Source organism: Cnephaeus nilssonii (genome assembly GCF_951640355.1).
Source record: "Cnephaeus nilssonii genome assembly, chromosome: 7".
Lineage (NCBI taxonomy): Eukaryota > Metazoa > Chordata > Mammalia > Chiroptera > Vespertilionidae > Cnephaeus > Cnephaeus nilssonii.
In genome coordinates this window covers 21,675,473-21,697,697 of record NC_137078.1, presented here as the reverse complement: position 1 = coordinate 21,697,697, position 22,225 = coordinate 21,675,473, and the positions used below count along the sequence as shown (strand labels likewise).

Genomic DNA, 22,225 nt, shown 5'->3' with positions numbered 1-22,225 from the left:
AAAGTGTAATATGCTAATTAGACCGGATAGCCGAAAGACCTTCCGGACGACCTTCCTGACGAAGCCGGGACTGCAAGGGCCTCGGCAAGCCGCCTCGGCTGCAAGGGCTGGGTCCCTTGCACGATTTCGTGCATTGGGCCTCTAGTAGAAATATAATATGTGCTAACATATGTGTCACTTTTTCTTTTTGATAAATGTGATTGTTACATAGTTTGGCAATTGGCCAACATGATTCTTTTTTCCCCCCATACCTTCCTTGACATTCAGATTTTGGTCTTATTTTACTTTCAAACTTTCCCCCCCAATGGCCTTCATAGCCCTGTGTCTTGATCAAATACCCAGCCTTTCTTCTCTCTCCTCCCCAGCCAAGTCCATCCTCCATCCTCCATCTCCCCCCCGCCCATTACCTTTCCAGCCTCTGCATGGTCATGGCCAGCGTCTTATTCAGCTCATCTATCATCCTGCAGCTGGAGGGGTGCATGGGGAGGGAGCCGCTGGCAGAGGGGTGGTGCTGGCCAAGGCTGCCATACTGCAGCTGGTGCTGGATCTGGGACGGCAGGACCGTGTGGTGGTGCTGGGCTCCACCCTGCTGGCCGCTCTTCTGGGCTGCGTAGGATGCCAGCGAGAGGTCTGGCCCTCCTACAGGCATACAGATCATGACTTTCTTTGGAGGTAGCGGAGGTGACAGTTTCACTGGCAGACAAGGCAATTTCACAGGGGCGCCAGGATCTGTGGCAGAAGGTGAGAGACAGGTGTGAGTTTTGGGGTAAGAAACCCAGAACACTGCACATGCCTACCTTGGGCTGTAGCCTTCGGGGGCCCTGAGATAAAATGCACCCACTGAAGACACAGCAGGATGACAGCTCTCAGCAAACACCCATCATCTCCTTTCCTGCTTAACGTGGGCGGGCTGCAAGGGCCCTCGGGGACTCAGGCATTAGTGGTGCCTGTCACACAGCTGTCAGGCTGCGGGTCAACAGCAGCTGTGCACCCTCTGCTCATGGAAACCCATGGACCTTCGAGACCTGCTCTAGGATGCCCCATGATGCCTACAACTTGGCCATCATGATGTGAACATATCCTTTCAGTTGGCACTTTCTAACAGGCAAGAGATTGGAAGTCAGCCCTAAGTTCAAGTCCACTAACAGCATATCCCTCCACCGATGACTTTAACGATGCACCCTCCATCCCCTCATCTGGAACCTGGGGATGATCTCCACACCTCGGAGGATCTGCTGTCACAGAAAACTCAGGTGCCCCATATGGGGGTGAGCTGTGAGTACGGGGGCTGGACTGGCCCACCCACTCACATGGCATCCACGGTGGGCTGTTCAAACTGTAGGGAGGCTCCGACAGGCACTCGGGGGCCTGATGGAACTGGCCCCCACCCAACCCCTGGTTCCATGACAGTGGCACTGAAACTTCCCAGAGATGCTCTGAATCGGGGGACACTTAGGGTTAGACCGGCCCTCATGGTGTCTCTAGGATGACCTTGCAGGCTTCTGTTGTACCCTACATTCCTGGACATCATCTAGCACGGGGGAGGGGCGGGAGAGGAGGCATGGCTGAGTTGTTCGGGTTGCAGGCTGCACGGCCAGGAGGGCAGCGGGGGGGAGAGAGGTGGGCAAGTACAGTCCACTTCACACCTGGTGCTCATGCCGGGAGCGGTACCGGGCTCGACTCTTGGTCTTTCAGGCCTTAGGTTTTTCTCCAACCATCTGAGTGCTTTGAGGGTGGCAGTTTAACCGCCGCAGTCCTGCCAAAATGACATCCCTAGAGCACAAATCTGACCATGTCGCTCCTCAGTTTAAAACCTGCCAGTGACCTAGGACTAAAGCTCAGCTTTGACATATCCCTCAAGGCTCCCACGGTCTCCTTGCTGATCAGTTCATCTCCTCATGTTCACACTTTACCTCCCTGAAGTCCGCTCGGTTCCTCCAGTTGGAAATAGCCTCTCCCATCTTACTTCTGATCAGTCTCTCCTACCACATGTACTGCTTTTCTCCCTTGGATTTTACTTATTTGCTCACCCCCAACTGGAGTCTCCATCCCCAGCTCACTCCTACCAGGTGGCCTTTGTCCCTCACATTCTCCCAGGACTGTTGCCATCCTCCCTGGCTCCCCATGCTCAGTGGCCACCTCTTCTATATCACAGAGAAACCACGGTGAGCCCCCAAGGCCCCTCTTCCCTTTGATCAGGCCTTGTTCTTACCCTGACCTACAGGCATCTTCCTCACTCCTGGACCCACAGGCATCGCCCTCACTCCTGAACCCACAGGCATCGCCCTCACTCCTGAACCCACAGGCATCGCCCTCACTCCTGAACCCACAGGCATTGCCCTCACTCCTGAACCCACAGGCATCGCCCTCACTCCTGAACCTCTGAGCTCCCCAAATCACCTGGCATTTCCATACCCCTGGGCCTTTGTCACTTTCCCTCAAATTGGAACTTTCTCTCTTCTGTCTTCTTGGTCAATTCCTACTCTCCCTTCAAGATCCAGATCAAAAATGTCCTCTCCTGAAAAATTTTCCATGATCATTACATCACTCCTTCCATCATGTACCCACTGGGTCCACTGTGGGCATGCAGATGTCAGTGCTGACAATGTCAGTATGTCACCAGAGCCAGCACTTACACCAGGCCTGTTATGTGCCCAATGTTGTTCTGTGCTTTTCATTTCTAACCAATTTAATCCCCACAACAAGCCTGTGACGTGGACACTGTTATTATCTCACTTTTACAGACGACATCACTGCGCTCTGAAGACTCCGAACTGAGCCTCCTGTTTACATAGCCGGCTCCTCTGGAGAACAAAGACCGTGAACAATTTGTCATTATATCCTTAGCATCTTGAACAGGTGCCCGGCTCACACAGCAAGAGGCTGAAAACATGTTTACAGAATGAGCTGAAACCATGATGCTCTGGTGAGGGATGAATTCACACCTTCCCAGAAGATAGGCTAGGAGGCAGATATGAACATAAAATGGATCACAGTTCTGGGATCATGCAGCTGTGGATGCATGGACACTACACGGCTGATTCTACAGCCGGGACACAGAAAAGCCCAGTGGTTCCAAGGAGCCCAATGAGATGGCTCCCCTAACACCAAAATGCGAACCAATCATAACCACAAGGCTCCCTCAAGCTCTCCCCTGAAGGCTCATCCTGTTCGAGCACCCCCCATGCACAGGGCACAGTGTGCTAATTCCAAAGTGGCTGGGAGCTGAAACTCACCACCTTTGTCCTGTTCCTGTTACTGAAGGATGCATTCCTGGGGCTCTTCGAAGTTTTAGCACAAACCTAGCAAATGCAATGTGTCTGGAAGCGTTAAAGCTCTAAGTCAGGGACCCTTAACCCCTGATTCCCTCATTTGTGGGTCCAGCTGTCTGCCTAGGGCAGGCAGATGCTCAGATGTTTGGGCAGGAGAAAGCAGAGCCAGGAGGCGGCATGGAGCTGACCGCCCAGGAAGGCACAGTGATGACATTGGGTTGTCCATCTTGTGAAGCTCTAACTTCCCACGCACCCTCCTCCACAGCATTACTTATCATACTTCCATAGCAAAGCTTACTTGGTTTCATCATTGGAGAAACAGCCAAATGTATGCCAGGAATTCTATCAAAACAAAGCAAGGAGGAAATGACTAGTGGGACTAAGTTAGTGGAGATGGTTGTTTATTGTCCCAGGACAGACCAGCTAGGGCCTCGGAGGTCCCTCTCTTCCCCTCTCGTGCCTACATCTTCCTTTTGGTTGTTTCATTACACAAGAGCATGAATTTAAGAGGGATAGACAATGCAATTTTGTCTTAAGCAACAAATACTTAATCAGAAGTTTAGCTTTTCCTAAGTGTGGATTCAATGCATTAGACTCCTCTGTTCCCATCCTTGCTGGTTTTGGATTTGCCTTATGTGAAATGTATGCATTTGTTAGACGATAAATAAACATATCCCAATACTCACTTCTGTTCAGCAAGGCACTGACATTTCTGTAGTAAGAACCACAGAGTGAGATGAATGGACTGGTACTGTGCTGCATGCCACCCACCTTTTCCTTCCAAGATACCAAATTCTTAGCATAGCAGTGAGGGTGAGACAAGACAATGTGGACATGCTTTGTGAATTACCAAGCACTATAAGCATTCACAGTGTGACTAGCAGGGCTCTTGCCACACCTGTGAGAGTTCACCTGGCCTCATGCTTCTCAGTCTGGGGTGTGAAGATGGAAGCCAAGGAAGCAACAGAGAGCATAGTGTTTCTGTTACACAGGGAGGGCAAAAGTAGGCTCACACTTGTTCATATGGAAAATAATCCAATCATGAATAAATAATAATACAAGGAAAAAACTCTGTATTTCATGTACTCACAACTGTAAGCCCACTTTTGCCCACCCCTGAAGGTAAGCAGGGAAAAACCAGGTGAAAGTGAATCAAGCAGGTGAGCAAAGAGGCTTGCAAAGGACCGTCATTGCAGCCTGTCATGTTTGACAGAGAACTGCAGGAAGGGCAAAAGGCGGGGCTGTGCAGGTCTCAGTGTGTGTCCTCTGCATCGGTGCTGAGAGCTGGTGGCAAAGGATGCAGATCTGGAGGTGAGAAAACCTGGATTCACTAGCTGGGAAAGATAGCTAACCTTTTTTGGGACTTCGGCTTTTTTAACCTCTAAAAATCCAGGGATAAAATACCTCCTTTACCTTGATAGCCCCTCACTGAGTTGCTGCGTGACACTTATGGATTGTCTGAGGCCTCACTCTACCTCTTGTGTTTATAATGTCGACAGTGGCTGACCCTGCTGGGACACACAGAGTTCCCTGCTTGCTGACTTAGAAATGGATGAGTCCTCTGCAGCCAGACTGATCAAGATGCAGTGTATTCATAAAACTGTCTCTGTTGATGGAGTGGAAGGAGCAAAAATAACCAGTTCCAGAGAACAAGGAAAATAAACCCAAACTGTGAGTGTCAAAGAACCATAAAACCCAAGGGGGCTGTATTTCCAAACATGATACTGCTCTGGACAAGGAAAATGAAACCCGCAGATTACTTCTGCAGTGGGTTCTCTGGCCAGAGGACTGTAGAATGAGTCTGGGCTAAATTATCACACCCCCAGCCTCTCTTCTCACTTAATTAACACCTGCTGCAGAAGCCATCTGTAACTGCTGATGTATCAGATGTACTTGTTAATGATAGTTGCACTTAGTGTCTTAATGAAAAAAGATGTTGTAAGAATTTCCCAGTTATTTGCTGGTTCCAGCAGGTCAGAATTTCTGGTCTCCTTTCATAGCTACAGACATTCTTCCCAAAGACATAAAGGGCATAAGACGTGTGCTAAGAACTTAAAGAAGAGTCCAGTGTCACTCAGACTCCTCTGGCTGCAAGAAAGGCACTCAGTGCCTGGCAGGTATGGCTCAGTGGTTGAGCATCAACTTATGAACCAAGAGGTCATGGTTCCATTCCCGGTCAGGGCACATGCCTGAGTTGCAGGCTAGATCCCTAGTAGGGAATGTGCAGGCAGGAGGCAGCCAATCAATAATTCTCTCTCATCATTCATGCTTCTATCTCTCTCTCTTCCTCTCCAAAATCATTAAAAATATATTTAAAAAAGAAAAGAAAGACACTCAGAGGAGCTCCATCAATTTCTCCAGGCCAGCCTAGGGATTCTGCGTCAGTCCTTGGTCAAATGCCTGTGAAGGCAACCTGTGTTGACTGACCCTTTGTAGTGAGAGGGATGGTGTGGTGGGCAACAAGAGTAACAAAGAAGTTGTGTCCCCCACAACCTGGCTTGCTCTCCCAAGCCAGGTCAGCACACGGGGACTGCAGCAAGTGTTGGATGTTTGTGAGGAATCTGTCCTGACACTTTCCAGACAGGCTCTTAGGGCACATGCAGCACCAGCACCAGCAACCGGCTTTGTGTCAGACCCACTTTCCACAAAGAAACATTTCTGTTTTTGAACTGACCCCTCCCAAGACCACCTGGGAGGATGCCAGATGAGAGGAACACGCTCCATAAGGTGGTGGGCTGGGCAGTGTGGATGGGGTCACTCGCTGGCCGAGTCACTGGGTCACGTTACCTTTGCAGAGCAAGCAATTAAATTCGATTTTTTAATTTTAATTTTTAAAAAGATTTCACTATAGTTTTATTTATTTATTTATTTATTCATATGAAATTTATTGGGGTAACATTGGTCAACATGATCATATAGGTTTCTGGTGTGAGTTTCTATAAGATCTGTATATTGCACACCACTCAAAGTCAATTCTTCTCCTGTCACCATATATTAGGACCCCCTTTCCTCCCCACCCCCTTCCCTCTGGCAACCACCACACTGCTGCCTGTGTTCACAAGTTTCAGTTTTACATCCCACATATGGGTGAAATCATGCTTCTTAGCTTTTTCTGACTGACTTATTTCACTTAGTACAATATTCTCAAGGTCCATCCATGTTGTTGAGATTTTTTGGAACTCAATTTGGAACTCTAGAATTCTTAGTTTATTAAAAGTAAAATTACACATATTGTCAGGAAACTGCCCTCAAAGAGTTAAAATTGTAGATGCCCCTGTAATAATGAGAACAGACATCTGACAGATAAATACTTTGTTAGAATTTATAAGTCACCTATATAAAAACACATGATATTAGTTTGTTTCTGCAGTAATGATGAATGCTGCTGCCCTCCAGAGAGACTGAGTGAGGAGAGTGCTATTTCTTAAACAAACATGCCTCACACTCATGTGCCTCTGTGGACCCTGCTTCTCATCTCACGCATCCTCCTCTACCATCCCTACCCGTCACATTGTTACTCATTTTAGACCTGTCCCAAATACATCCTCCTTTATGACACTTTTTTTTATTCTTCCAAAATGATTTGCTCTCTTACCATCTGAATTTCTTTACAGCCATGTTTATACATCTTCCTATTAACAGTTTCCTGCAGTTTACAGCTGCCTACAAGCCCTACAGCTGATGGCGGAATACTTTTTGTGAATGACATCTGGGCTGGCAGAGCGCCTCGCACATGGGGGGCACTCGGAACGTGGCTTCCATTCAGCCTCGCAGAGGAGGGGAGTGCTGGCACCTGCTACCTGGACGAACCTTGAGGACACTATGCTGAGTGAAATAAGCCAGTCACAAAATAACGAATACTGTATAATTCCACTTATCTGAGGTTCCTGGAGTATTCAAATTCGTAGAAACAAGAATTAAAATGTTGGTTACCAGGAATTAAAGGGAGAAGAAAGAAAAAGAGGGAAGTTTAATAGGTATAAATTTTGAATTCTGCACGATGAGAAAATTTTGGAAATCTGTGGCACAATAATGTGATTATCCTTAACATTATTGGACTGTACTTAAAACTGGTTTAAAAAAGTGCCAAGTGAATTAAATCTCCAACCTAACAGCGCTACAAAAAAAGAAAGGTATTTGCTACAATTTTCATCCTGATCATAGAGGTCAGAGCAGAGAGCACCCTTTTAAAAATGTTTTAATCAATAGTCAGTACATGCACTGAAAAAAGAGTTTCTGCCTTTTGAAGACAGAAGATGAAGACTGGGAAAGTATGGAGAAATGGATATAAAGAGGGAACTCAGGCAAATTTCCCATTCCTTCAAGGCATCAGTTATCAAGAGAGTGTGAACCTGTAACCACTTCACCAGGCTTCTGGGTTATGAGTCATTAACATTTGAAGGCACAGCTGAGGTCCAAGGTCACAGTGGGCTAACCATCAGTTTCCTCTCACTGTCAGAGCAGAATACTGGTAGGGAAGGCAAAGAGGGAGGCAAAAGTAGTCAGGTGATTTGTAGGGTTGGAGAGGAGGCAGAAAGAGGAGAACAAGGATGGTGGATGGGAATCGGAAAGCAATGGCCAGACAGAATCAGAGAACAACAGAGAAACCAAGTGAAACTACAAATCGGAATGTAACTGTAGAATAGTCCATTGTAGACACTGTCCACAAAACTAGAGACAGCTGTAAACAGGAATATTGGCTTTGGCTTGACAAGCACTGGATAGAGGGTTCTCATTAGACACCTGTTGGGGCTGAAAAATACCACCGGGCATGGATGCCATTTGTCAGGTAAATTTGCAGTTGCAAATAGTTTGTAATGTTGAAACTAGCAATCAACCTAGTTCTGATAATACAGTAGGTTTCCTTGTATTTGAGGTTCTAAAGATAGTGCAAACAAGCCCTCAGCAGGTTCACATTCACGGGAGGACTTGTTTTTAAGGATCAGCAACAGTTTCCTTTTTTTTTTTTTTTCTGAAATGCTCCAATGTTATTTGCTCCTTTCTTGAATCTTACACTGTCTCCTTCTAGCATGTTCTTTGAAACCAGACCCAACTGTGGTCAGGTCCTCCTCTTTATAATCAAGTGCCTTTAGAACATAGCTTTTGAAAGACAGTATCATTTTTTTGGTCTTAAATAGATTAAAAAACACAAAACAAAAACAAACAAACAAACAGTTAACTATAAAGAAAGCAAATGATTTTGATTTGATTTTAAGAATAGGTATCTTGGTGGACATGGTATAAACTAATGGTTATAATTTAGAGCTCTGGAGTCTGACAATATAGATCCAGTCCATCTCTGCCACCAACTATCTACGTAACCATGATCAAGTCATTTCAATAGTCTAAATTGCTTTTTTCCCCACTGGGAAAAGTACAGAATAATGATAATCGTACCTACCTCACAGGACTAAATGGTATGTCGTAAAGTTCTCAAAATCTGGCCGCTGCCGTTATTACTACCCAAGCGTGAACGTCAGACTAAAGGCCAGCTACCACGTAGGTTCATCCTTTATTCAAATGGCGTGCGCGGGGTACACAATTACAAGTCCCTTATGCAGAAGGCATGGATTATTTGTGCATTGTCTAACATTTGACTTCTGGAGATAGGATGGCTGGAGAGGGGACTGAGGAAGACTTAGAAAGGAAGAAAACAGTGTTTTTGTTTGTTTGTTTGTTTTGTTTTTGCCTCCATAACGCTTTTCCCCTTGGGTCAGCCATCATTCCAAGAAGGATGAATTTTGAGAATCATTCATTTCAGATCATATTCATTATACAACCAGCTCTGCTGGGTACTGCACTTCCAGAATGGAAGGGACTGCAGTGCCCGACCATTCCTGACCTTTATTACATGCTACTGTGCATGCTGGTGTTGGACAAGATGAGATGGAAAAGGATGACAGGAGGAGAACAAAGAAATAGTTTGGGAGAGCAGGAGGGCTTCTCGGTACCTGGCTCAAGGACAGAGACAATTTGTATGATAAACAATCTCCAAGTTAATTTCCTGATAAAGTGGAAACAGATACCAAAGCAGAGATATTTCTGAATCTTTCCCCCGATCGTGTACCTGGGAGTAGCCCAGTTCAGGCCAGCATTGTACTAGACAATTCACCACTACTACTAAGGCTTGGTGTCTTTCAAATTGTCCTGTGTTTCCTTTCAAAACTGTCAACAGAGTAACAGACACTGAGAACACGCTGAAACTCCTAAGTCTCAATTTAGAGCTCTAGAATTCTTAGTTTATTAATTCCTTCTGACATGGCCCAGATGTCTCTCGGGTAATTAGTAACAGAACACAGGGTTAGTGTAGCTGCCTCATGGTGATGGGGATTCATTATGACTGATTACTCACTTACAAAATTTAAGCAAGTCTAATTGAGTTTAAACCCAAAAGCACAGCACGGGGATCATAGCCCTCAGGCTTCTGTACCTGTTTTGTCTTCGATGTATCTAAGAGGCTACAAAGTACACTATGGTAAGGATGACTTTTTTATCCATTTGATATGGAGGTGAGATTTACAGATAATAGATAAAGTCCACTCTTCTTGGAAAAGAATGAGGGAAGCCAGAGAGATTGGGCTAGTTTACATATTTTCATCCTTCAAATATCAAGATTCCTGAGGATGCCAGGCTACCCAAGTTCAGGGCTCAGAGCTGAATGGAGTGTGCCCTCATTAATTAGATAAATTAAAGGGTGATGCTGGCTAAGAAATTCTGTCAATTCTTCTTTAAAATGTCTTATCTAATGTTCTGTTCTCTCTCTTCCCACTGCTATCAGCCAGATGCTTGTTAACTCATATTTCAACAACTGGAGTAGCCTCCTAAATAGGCTCAAGCTCAGGGGTCCTCAAACTTTTTAAACAGGGGGCCAGTTCACTGTCCCTCAGACCGTTGGAGGGCCGGACTATAGTTTAAAAAAAACTATGAACAAATTCCTATGCACACTGCACATATCTTATTTTGAAGTAAAAAAACAAAACGGCAAAAACACCCGCATGTGGCCTGCGGGCTGTAGTTTGAGGACCCCTGCTCAAGCTGTTCGATTTAATTCCACTAGTGATTTTGGAAAACGAGGCACAGGTCTGGCCTCGGTGGCTTCTCTGTCAGGTCTTCCACCTTGTCTTCTTTCTGTTCAGTCTACACAGTGACCCAGGAAACTTTTGTAAAGGCTAGTTTTAATCATAGCACTCGCCTGCTCAGAACCCTCAACAGGCTTCCCACTGCCACAGGAATACAATCTAAATCCTCGGATGCCTTACCCAGTGAACCCTCTCTCAGTACATCCCGAGATGGGCCCGCCCTGGCTCAGCCACCTGGTCACTGACCCGGATGTTGGCCCCTCTGAGTCTTTATCCAGGGTCTTCTTTCCTGGAATGCTCTTCCCTCATTCTCTATAGATGCCCTTCATGCTCTGAAGGTCAGCTCAAGCCTCAGCCTTGTCCAGTAACTTTTCATCAGATTGCATGCACTGAACTACAAGGATCACTCTTGACGGCAGCCATTTTGCCACCCTAATTTTTAAATATATATATTGACCCTTGGACAACACAGGTTTGAACGGCGTGGCTCCATTATATGCAGATATTTTCAATAAATAATTTTTGATTCGCAGTTGGGAGTCTGTGGATGCGGAGGGCTACTACATGCATTGTTCTATGTTAGGGGACTTCAGCATCCTCGGAATTTTGTATCCGCCGGCGTCCTGGAACCAATACCCCCAGAGGCTGAGGGACAGCTTAAGTTTTTAGGGAGTCAAAAGTTAAATGTGGATTCTTAACTGAATGGGGGGCCAACATTCCACACCCATGCATTAGTCAAGAATCCACTGTATATATAACTAAGCAATTCTAATTTTAGAAATAAATTAGGGAAGACTCGAACATGCTTACTAGTATAAAGAAAAACATGATGTTGAGGATGTTTGCTATTGTGTTTTTCACAAGGAGAAGATGGAAAACCCATAAGAGGTCAATCAGGTAAATCCTGACTTAGACCAAGCAGCCAACAAAATCATGTGCATCTTCACTAACATGAGAATCAGTTCATGGTATATCACTGAGTGCACAGAGCAGTGATAGAAGACTGTACAGCAGTATTTTAGATAGACAGATGGATAGATAGATAGATCATAGATAGATAGATAGTTAGATCATAGATTGATAGATAGATAAGATCATAGATAGATAGATAATAGATAGATAAGATCATAGATAGATCATAGATAGATAGGTCATAGATAGATCATAGATAGATAGATAGATAGATAGATAGATAGATAGATCATAGATAGACGGACAGGGGTGCTCTCTTGGAAGGGGGGTTTCTTCTGAGAGCATTTTCTCCTTGTGGTTTTCTCTGCATTTAAACTTTGGGGCACTGAACGAAAGTGTTATTAATGAACTGAACGGTATAGGTGGAAATTTGCCCTTTTAAACCACAAACATCTGCAGAGATGCAAGCATACATTGATGGAGTAGTTTGACACAACTCCATGTTTAGGTTGGACTCTAATAAAACCCAGCACCGCATGAGAGAATCCCACAATCCTGGAACAATGTTCACTGAACTGGGAGTCGGGAAACACAGGGTCTAATCGTGGCTCGATAGCAGCCCTGAAAACATCACTTATTTTCTCGAAACTCAATTTTCTATTATAAAATAAGTGTATATTCTTCCCAACCTCTATCCCCATTCCATCTTACAAAAATGTACTGAGATAAATAGAAAAGATAAGAATACCAAAGATGCTGTAAAAAGGCAGTCGATCAGCATCAGGTGGGATTACTATCAAGATTGGAGAAACAACCCTCTGAAATCGTTAGTCTCTGATACACCACAGCCTTGAATCCCAGGAGTATCCGATTCACGTGCTAATGTGCAGGGAAGTGCAATTTACTGGACACCTGATTTAATACCGTGGGTACATTAGTTAAGTAACAATTTAAAAATGAAAAGACAAGAATCATTTTAGAACAACATTCCTAAGCTTACTCTTCTTTTAAAAGTATTTCTCACAATACTTTACAGATATTGTCTTTGCTTTTTAAAAATTAAAAAAGTTTTTTTTATTGATTTCAGAGGAAAGGAGAGGGAAAGAGATAGAAACATCAATGATGAGAGAGAATCATTGATCAGCTGCCTCCTTCCTGCAAACCCCCTACTGGGAATGAAGCCTGAAACCTGGGCAACCTGGAATCGAACCCTGACCTCCTGGTTCATAGGTCGAACCACTTAGCCGGTGCTTGTTTATTTTTTTCTATTTTTAAGAGAACAGCACAGATGTAAATTTTAATAAAAGAAATATGCTGACCTTCACATCAATAATTTAAAGACAAAAATTTAAAGCTTTGACAAACTCATTTTGAAGGGAACAAGGTGCTACTCTATCTTTGCAAAGATTTGGACATGGAACCGCACTCACCTAGACGGGCAAGTGGTCTTGAATTACTCACATAGATGCCGATGTACACATTTACAGATACACATGACTGAAGGCTCTTGGCACATGACTGGTAGGACTATATCGAATATTTCTTGACACAAAGACACAAACCCAGGCATGACTGCGTGTACCGAGACACACACGGAAACACCCACACGTCCCACAGAGCAGCCTCCCCGAGGAGGTGCATGGGTTTCTGGTGAAAAGAAGAGCAGAGGTTCTCCCTTGAAGGGAAGGGGCGGGGGGGGGGGGGGGGGGGGGGCGGGGGACGGCGCCCCAGAGACGTCTTCACTCACCTGTCAAGTGGTTGGCAATCCTGGCTGTGGGTTTGGGAGGCAGGGCGGGGGGCTGCTTGAGGAGGGACAGCTGCTTCACTGGGGTCTCCTCATGGTCTCCAGGGAAGGCAGCAGGTTTTTTGGGGGGCAGTAGCAGGACTGGTTTGGCGGAAGGATCTTGGGACAGGAGGACTCCAGACTCACTGGCAGAGGGACTCTCTTCAGACACTGAGGGGACAACCACAGGACACACGGGAGACATTACACAGATGCAGCGCGTGGGGCTGGGAGCGCACAGGACAGGGCGTGGCAGCGACAGGCAGCGCTCTGGCTCCTCCAGGCGGTCACGAGCCGGTGGGGAGCTAGAGGGGACGCCAGAAACCCCTCTCCGGGCACAGTGGGGAGGCAGAGGCAGGAAAGGGAGAGGGGGAAGGACCAAGAGGGAGAAAAAGGAAGAAGGCATTTTCTCAAAACGTTGTCACGCCCATCTCGGCGGTTATAATACTGATCCTGTGGGGGCTCTAGAATGCGATGACCCACACATGGCAGGGTAATGTGTCGGGGATGAAGCGCCCGCTCTGACCCGAACCAGCACCAAACACCAGCACCTCCCTTGGGGCCCGTCGCCCTTTGCTAGGCAGGGAGAGAGAGCGGGTTCTTGCTTTTGCCCGCTGGGTCTCGTCCTTGCTCCCAGGTCTGGGGCAGCAGGGAATGAAGACAGCCTAGAGTTTGAACCAGGGGGGCGGCCTACACATGTGGGGCGGCTGCTCTGGAGCCCCCTGAGCTGGTGCAGCCTCTAGTGGGCGCCCTGCCTTTTACAGGCACCTCCCTGCCCCTGCGGCTCCTATAAACCTCAACCAGGAGAAGGATGCTCCTCAACACCTTTTTGTCTTCCCCCTCCCTCTCTCCTCTTACTGGCCTGAATTATGGTTTTCTTGTTTCGATTTGCCCCATTTCTCCCCCTCATTGCCTTTTTTTGTTAATCTTCACCTGAGGATATTTTTCCATTGATTTTTAGGGAGAATGGAAGAGAGAGGGAAAGACAGAGAAACACATCTATTGGTTGCCTCCTGCACGAGCCCCACCAGGGCCAGGGCCGGGGAGGAGCCTGCAACCAAGGTACGTGCCCTTGATCGGAATTGAACCCGGGACCCTTTGGTCTGCAGGCCAATGCTCCATCCGCTGAGCCAGACTGGCTAGGGCCCACCCCATTTCTCTTTGCTCTGCCCTGGGCCTGGTTCTTCCTTTTCCCTGACTGGCTCCAGTGAGGAGCTGTCTTGGGCAGAGGCATAGGCCTCCTGGCAGATGACAGACTGAAACTGTGGCTCCACGGGGATGTCAGACCTCACCATGCCCATCAGAGCCATCTGGTCAATGTTACAGGGAAGGGTGAATGAAAACACAATTCACTGCTCCAGCTGGGAAAATTGCCCCAGCTTGCGGGACCAGGGATGCAGCTCAGCTGCCTGTACTCCTTCTTCCCACCGCTGCTATGATAAGAATGCCCAGACATGACTCCTCTCCGCACCCTCTTCCTCTCTGGTCTGGGTAGCAGTGTTCCTGGAGCACCCAACCCTGGCAATAATCCCCTTGAGTGCTCAATGCTCCCCCGTCCCAAGGGACACTGTTCTTATCAGCGTGGGACACACCTGGTCCCAAAGGGAAGCCCGGGACCTGACTTGGTGAGACACCATCTCTGCCATCCTCCCACCTGAGCTCTGCTGAGGAGACTGAGCACCTGCTGTGGAGCAAGGACGTGGCCTCTCTACCCACGCCAGCTCTTCCAAGAGGTCCCTTCCCCCAGGCATGTCTCCTGACAACAGGACCAATCCTTACTGGCTTGGGGAGGGTCCCAGGAGGGAATGAGTATTGGCCACTCAAAGGGCTTTGGACCAGAGAAGTAACAGTAGTTAGATGGCATCAAAATCATCTGTTGACAGGATAGAAGTTAACCAGCAAATTGTAAACAATTTAATGGCCAATGAACACATTGATTGTATACAGTAAATTGGTACAACTTGCTAAATTGATACAACCATTAATTGGTACACTGGGGCTAGGATTAAAGGAAATGCCAGGGCAAGCAGACAGGTGAATTAGATAGGTACCCTCGAGAAGTGCAGGATTCTTTAGCTTGATCTTAACAGGAATGAGTGTTAGAAAACAAAACCATGACATTTTACATACGCAATATTACAAAAACAGGGTATGTCACTTTAAAGATATTAAAGGTATAAAAATATTTTTAAAATCTAGAATAATAACTGAATATCTTCCCAATTTTTATACTCGGTATGTACTGGTTTGGTCAGTTTCATCCCTATTTCTAGGATTCTAGTCCAGTCAGGCCGAAGACCCTTAATGCCCCCTGCCGGGGCCTGTGGTGAACTCTGCCAGGGACATTACCTGTCCCATCCATGATGTCTGAAGGCTGGAGCACCTCGTATGAGCAGGGATCTCTGGGCATCGGGACGGGCTCCATTTCGGACAGGGCGGGCAGAGACAGCTGGCTGGCGCTCAGGGACTGTCCGTTTTCCAGGGAGTCCTCCTCGTTGGATATGGAGAGCTCCCCATCTGCCAGGGAGAGGAAGTGCCGTTAGACAACGCCTGCCTCTGGAAGGGTGACGTTTGGGCCTGTTCACTGAGTTTCCATCTTTATCAACATCTGCACTTGTTCTTTTGCTTTTAAGACATTGACTTTATTTTTAGAGATGTGCCATCTAACCACCAGTGCCACAATTTCCAATGATCTTCAGCCAGTTGCTTCTTTTCTCTCCATCTTTCTAACCATAATCCACCATATTTTGTCTCTCTTTATTTTTTTTTAATGAAAGTGAACAAAAATTGAGTTTTCTTCATAATCTTGGAAAATTGGAAAAACTGAGCAGACCTCTGAGACTGGAAAACCCGGATTAGGAATTCCTACATCAGGGAATAAAGGATTCCATATCACGCAACAAGTGCTACGAGCATGGGACTCCAAGGCCTAGGAAAAAACTCATCCTGTCTTCTCTCTACGTCTGCCCAAATTCCCTCTGAAAGGCTACAACCGCCAGAATGCGGGCAGTGCCTGAATTCTCCGGAGCTCACCAGTGCTCGCGAGTCCTGTGGGTGAGCAGACTCTGATCTGGCTTACAGCTCAGCAAAGCAAGGGGCAGCCAGTTAACACCATAGGGAGGATCAAAGGCTCCTGCACAGTGGCCATTTGTCAAATCAACCCCCTTCCCCACAGTGTGATTTCATCCTAGCCCAGGGGAGTCCTCCATAACTAGACACTGACATAAAATTAGATTTCAAAGGGGACTGAAGGCTGTTCTAGTAAAATGAGCAAATACCCAGATGAAAGACTCTTATGTGATGCTTCATCAGAACACAGAAATTAGCAAAGCCATTACCTGGCTTAGAACTGGAAGGAAGATGACTCACTTGTAGAAATGAAACAGTGAAATGACTCCAAGGTTAAATTTGGAAACACAGTCCTTTTGCTCTGCCCTTCTCAAGGCTGTAACTTGATCCACAATGATACATGGTGACAAAGGATCCTCTGCCAGCCCCTCCCCCAATTATCTATGACATGTATGTTCAACAGAGTGACCTACACATGAGCAGGCTTTAGATAACATATGGCTCAAGGACATGTGATTTTTAACCTGAATGTCCTATAAACATAGAGAAAACATAACGGAGAGCAAAAAATCATCTGAAACAGACAACATAAAGCACAGTACTCAGTGTTGTGTGTCTGTTTTCTTCCTTTTCTCACTTAGCCTTTTTATTGCCACAAATGATAGTAGTCGTTACTATAACTGACTAGAGGCCTGGTGCATGAAATTAGTGCACGGGGAAGGTCCCATCAGCCCAGCCTGCACCCTCTCCAATCTGGGACCCCTTGGGGAATATGTCTGACTGCTGGTTTAGGCCCAATCCTGGGGATCGGGCCTAAACCGGCAGTCGGACATCCCTCTCACAATCCAGGACCTCTGCCTCCTAACTGCTCACCTGCCTGCCTGCCTGCCTGATCACCCCTAACTGGCCCCCCTGCTAGCCTGATCACCCCTAACCACCTCTGCCTGCCAACCTGATCACCCCTAACTACCCCCTCTGCCGGCCTGGTCACCCCCAACTGACACCCCCCCCCCCCCCCCGCCAACCTGGTCGCCCACAACTGCACCCCTTGCCAGCCTGGTCGCCCCTAACTGGCCCCCCCCCACCAGCATGGTCGCCCCTTACTGCACCCCCTGCTGGCCTGGTTGCCCCCAACAGACCCCTTTTGCCAGCCTGGTTGCCCCTAACTGCCCCCCCTGCCAGCCTGGTCACCCCTTACTGCCCCCCCTGACAGCCTGGTCACCACTAACTGTCCCCCCCCTGCCAGCCTGGTTGCTCCCAACAGCCCCCCCCCCCCCACCGGCCTGGTCACCCCCAACTGCCCCCCTTCCAGCCTGGTCGCCCATCACTGCCCCTCTCTGCTGGCCTGGTCACCCCTCACTGCCCCCCTCTGCCAGCCTGGTTGCCCCTCACTGCCCCCTTCGGCCGGCCTGGTCACCCCCAACTGCTCCCCCTGCTGGCCTGGTCGCCCCCAACTGCCCCCCCCCTGCTGACCTGGTTGCCTCACGCAGCCTGCTGTTCAGTTGCTTGGTTGTACCTCACTAACCCCCCTGCCAGCCTGGTCGCCCCATGCAGCCTGGTGTTCAGTCATTTGGTCATCCTCACTAATCCCCTTGCTGACCTGGTTGCCCCATGCAGCCTGCTGTTCAGTTGTTTGGTCGCCCCTCACTAACCCCCCTGCCAGCCTGGTCGCCCCATGCAGCCTGGTGTTCAGTTGTTTGGTTGTCCCTCACTAATCCCCCTGCTGGCCTGGTTGCCCCATGCAGCCTGGTGTTCAGTTGTTTGGTGACCCTTACTAACCCCCAGCCCCCCAACCCCTGCTAGCCTGGTCGCCCCATGCAGCCTGCTGCTCAGTCATTTGGTCATCCCTCACTAATACCCCTGCTGGCCTTGTCGCCCCACTCAGCCTGTTCGGTCGTCTGTTCGGTTGTTTCGGATGCGATGGCCCCTGGCTCTTTATATATATAGATTAGCAAGATGATTACTCTTCCTCACTAAGAGGAGGAGCAGCACAGACCCAAGGCTAATGCCACGGAGAGGACACAGCTGAACTGAGAGTCTGTAGGGTCAGAAAGGCTGCAGTACAAGGGTCCCTGCACAGCATCCCATCATGTATGGTCCTATTCCTCTTAACATGCTTTAATTTCTCATGTTCAAACCGACGCCGTGGGAAGTAGCTCTGTTTCAAGTTCCCAGTTGGTGGAATAACGACACAGCTACCATTCAGTTTAATATATCTCTTGGAAACCACGTTGATTTTTGATGTTCCAAGTGTAATAAAAGTCCTGGATAAGACAATCAACAGAGAAGGGGTTTCAGCGCTGTTGCCAAGTTCTGCTTCTTGGGGGCAAAGACACAGTGGAATGATTGGTGCACATTTTAACAGTTAGAAATGCCACAGAAGCAACACGGGGAAGAAAGATACAACTGCAGTTGGATTACTTTAGACTCTGTGAGCCTTGGTTTCACCCAGGCTTACTGCCAAAGGCTTTGTTAGTAACAGAGTAGCACTATCACTCATTCCTTTTGTGTCTATTAACCCCTCCAAAAATTAAGCTCCCTATGAATTAAAAGTACCTTTGCTAAGTCACAAAGCCCATACCACTTTAGAGAAGAAACAACCTTGGGAATTCCAGTCATAATGTCTACATATACATTTCCATTGAAAAAAATAAAAACAGGAGAAAAAAGAAGAAATAAGACACTGATCATATTGCCACCCTAACAGATACAATTTCTTTTTCAGTACATATTTTTCATAAGTTACATTCTTACTATGAATCAAATTTTGTGTCTTTCTTTACTATTGTAGCATTACAACTTGCAGAATTATCATCTTAATGATTATATTAGATGAAATACTGATGTTTATCCAGCCATCTCCCTATGGTTGGTCACAATCACAAAGGGATTTCAAATGTTTCATGCTATTATGAAAAAAGAAAGTACTATTGACCATCTTCTTGTATAAAATCTCTTCTGCCATTAGAATTTTCCCCCTTTAGAAGAGATTCCAATAAATGAAATTTATGTGTATTAATAATTTAATGTCTAGTGACACATACCTGGATCCTCTGAAATTTTTTTTCCTAAAGGTTTATTTTTCTTTCTATTTACACAATAGCAATGTACAGATCACACTAATTTCTTAGCTTTCAGTCATTTCTTCAACATTAATGTTAATAATCATGTTTTATCTATGTATGCATGCATGTATGTATCTATATATATACTACATATGTATACATATCTAGTAGAAATAAACCATTCAATATGTACAAAAATTCATTATTAATATCATTGATGACCAAGATTGGTAGTGACAGAAGTGAAAAACATTTTATTTGGGTTCATATAACATGGGCATAGAACAATGCTATCATTAAGTAACTGTTATATAAAATTCTTATTATGGCATTTTTGAACATACACAAAGTAGAAACATTAATGTAATGGACCTCGTATACTCATCTTCTAGGCAAGGAGCCAGAGGGGGATTCCTAATGCTTGGTGGTTCCAAGTTTAATGAACTTGAAGACCACTGAGACTGAAGAGAGCAGTAGGGTAGAGTGGAGATGTAAAATGTGTCAGATGCTGACATAGCTAACAAGGAAATCAGGTCACAGAGTGGGGAGAGAAGAGAATGGTGACGTGGATCTAAGATACAGAACTGACCGTGATGCTGTGCCAGCCTGATTCTCCTCTTCTTGTGCATCGTAACGAATGAAGACGTTGGTAATACCAAATCAAGGACAACGAAGGGAAAGGTGAGAGTGAATTAACGCAATTGATAAACTCATGTTGCGAGCTTATAATTAACAACATGCATCACACACCAGTAACTGCCAACCCTCACAACGACCTTGTGAGAAAAGCAGGCATTCTCTATGAGCTCCTTAGGATACGCTTTATGGTTTGTAGAAACTACAGACCAGCCTGCTTCCTTCAAAGCTCTGGGCTTCACCACACCCTGCCCTGCCTCTCCTCTCATAAGCCAGGCAGGCATTGTGCCAAATGCTAAGGAGAAAACGGACATGGCTTGGCGAAGAGAGTGGGGCAAGATGTGGTGAAAAAATGCAGAAAAGCAGGCACAGAGAGAATTAGTGTGAGCCAGCTGGAGTGAGCCGGGAAAATGAAGCCAGATCGAGAAGTCCTAAGTGGCTGAAAAAAAAAGGGTGAAAGAAGATAGAAGACATGTGCTCAGGCGACATGAAAACCACATATGAGAGGAGGATCTTGTCTTGCATTGAATTTTTAAAATATTCTAAAAGTACAATTTATGCAAAAGTTGTATTCCAGAAGATTGGCCTAAAAGCATCACTTGAATTTTTGTTTGCTTGTTTGCTTGTGAATTGCATCCATCCATAACTGGATCTCACCTTTGTGACTACATTCCAAGTGGTTTTTTAAAATTACTGTTTTGCTGTTATTACTTATTTTACTTTAGGAATACTCTCTAGTTTTAGGGTGATTGACATCAATTTCTGATCAATTAAATTTTCTCAAACCTTAAGGTAACTAAAGTTCTTTTTTTATATTATAAAATAGGTGAATGCCACCATAAAAACCAATGAGCAACTAGAATTCTTTCAGGTTCTTGTGGATACCTATGTAAAAACAGTTTCTACTTTTTTAAAAAGGTATGAAAGATGGACTTTTTTTTCTGAGTGGGCTCAGGGTTTATGATACTTTGCAGGTTAAGATAAAAAGTATAAATTTTAATTTTGAAAAACAAAAGTATTATAGTATAAACTTAAGTTCACCTGAATCTGATATTTTAGGATATGCTTTATGGTTTATATATATAAAAAACCCCCACTTATGTTTAAAAATGTATTTCTAGTTGGACAAGAACTCCTTACTTAATAAATAATAGTTGAATGTGACTATAAAGAATTGCTTTATGAGGGCATGTGCTGGGGGTGGGGGTGGGGGTGGGGGTGGGAGCGGCCGGGGAGAGGTCAATGGGGGTAAAAGGAGACTTAAGTAATACTTTAAACAATAAAGAATTTAATTAAAAAAAAAAGAACTGCTTTATGTCTACATATTGAGCCATTACTGCAATAAATTTCTCAAAGATAAAAAACTAAAAAGATTTCAAAGCTAGAATAAGCAATATAAATAAATGTGTGTTCACATATACATATTTATTTTTCAGGTTGTGTAAAAGAAAAGCAAAATGGATAGTTTTGACTTACTCACAAAACTTTTTGGTTTTTAATTTGCAAACTAAAATGCTATAAATCAAATAAAAAGGAGCCCAGAATAATAGGGAAATATGAGCTAAACACAGCTAATAAAAGAATAATTATTCCAAGTATGAAGAGTATTTGTACAAATAAATAAAAACCAAGTCCCCGTGCCACTTGCCAAATGGATAGCCTTGCTCGGAATGAAACAAATGCAATGAAATGCCCGTGTGGGTGATGCAGATACATAAGAATGTGTTTGAAATAATGTCAAGTACAAAAGCAGGAATGGAGAACAATATGTACACAGTGATTATAAAAAACACCAAAATGAAGTATGCATGCAGGTTGGCAAAGTTCTGAAGTAAATCTGGCAAAATAGAAGTAGGGTTTAATGATTATTAATTTTTTTTCTGTAAAAACGCTTGTTCATAAAAAATAACATGAAATCTGCATGCTGCTTTGTTAAGTTAAATGAAAAAAGAATAGTTTTCGTTAGGGGAAAACTTCTCCTCACTCCTTTGGTTTCTTGAGGAGGCGTTTTCCTAAGCCCTCCTTATTTTTGCGTAGCTCCCTACCCCCCTCCAGGTACCTCACTGCTGGCCTGTTTCCCCACTGGGTGGAGAGCGTCCCAATGTGCGCACTGAGCTGTGCTCTGCATTCCTCCCTGCCACCTGAGCTGGTGGTGACTCAGGAGGCAGACTTGCCCGCTTGGACTGACCCTGAGATCTGGGCTGGGGTGGGGGGTTGATCAGAGAGTTATCAGGCCCATCCATGTCCTCCTCCAGACTAGCCTTTATCATTAATGAAGGTGATGTTTCCCTACACTTTGATCGCCCACTTGTCTTATCTCTAAAATGGTTCAGAAACTCAGAGAGGGAAGAAGCGTGCTAATATTGGGGCACTCAAGTCCTTAACAGTCTGGGGACTCACGGGAAGAGA

The 22,225-nt window shown here is 45.7% G+C and overlaps 1 protein-coding gene across 5 annotated transcripts in view; it reads right to left on the bottom strand.

Annotated features, from left to right (window-relative positions):
- PHACTR1 (phosphatase and actin regulator 1) overlaps positions 1–22,225 on the bottom strand; it is a 287,668-nt gene that overhangs the window by 69,016 nt on the left and 196,427 nt on the right. For 4 of the 5 annotated variants that reach the window (XM_079776162.1, XM_079776164.1, XM_079776163.1 and 1 more), the window contains exons 4-6: positions 15,396–15,563; positions 13,011–13,217; positions 408–729 (exon numbers count right to left, since the gene is read on the bottom strand). In XM_079776162.1, coding sequence (XP_079632288.1) covers positions 408–729; positions 13,011–13,217; positions 15,396–15,563 — 697 coding nt within the window. The remainder of the gene's footprint in view (positions 1–407; positions 730–13,010; positions 13,218–15,395; positions 15,564–22,225) is intronic. The other variant, XM_079776166.1, reaches the window with a different exon arrangement.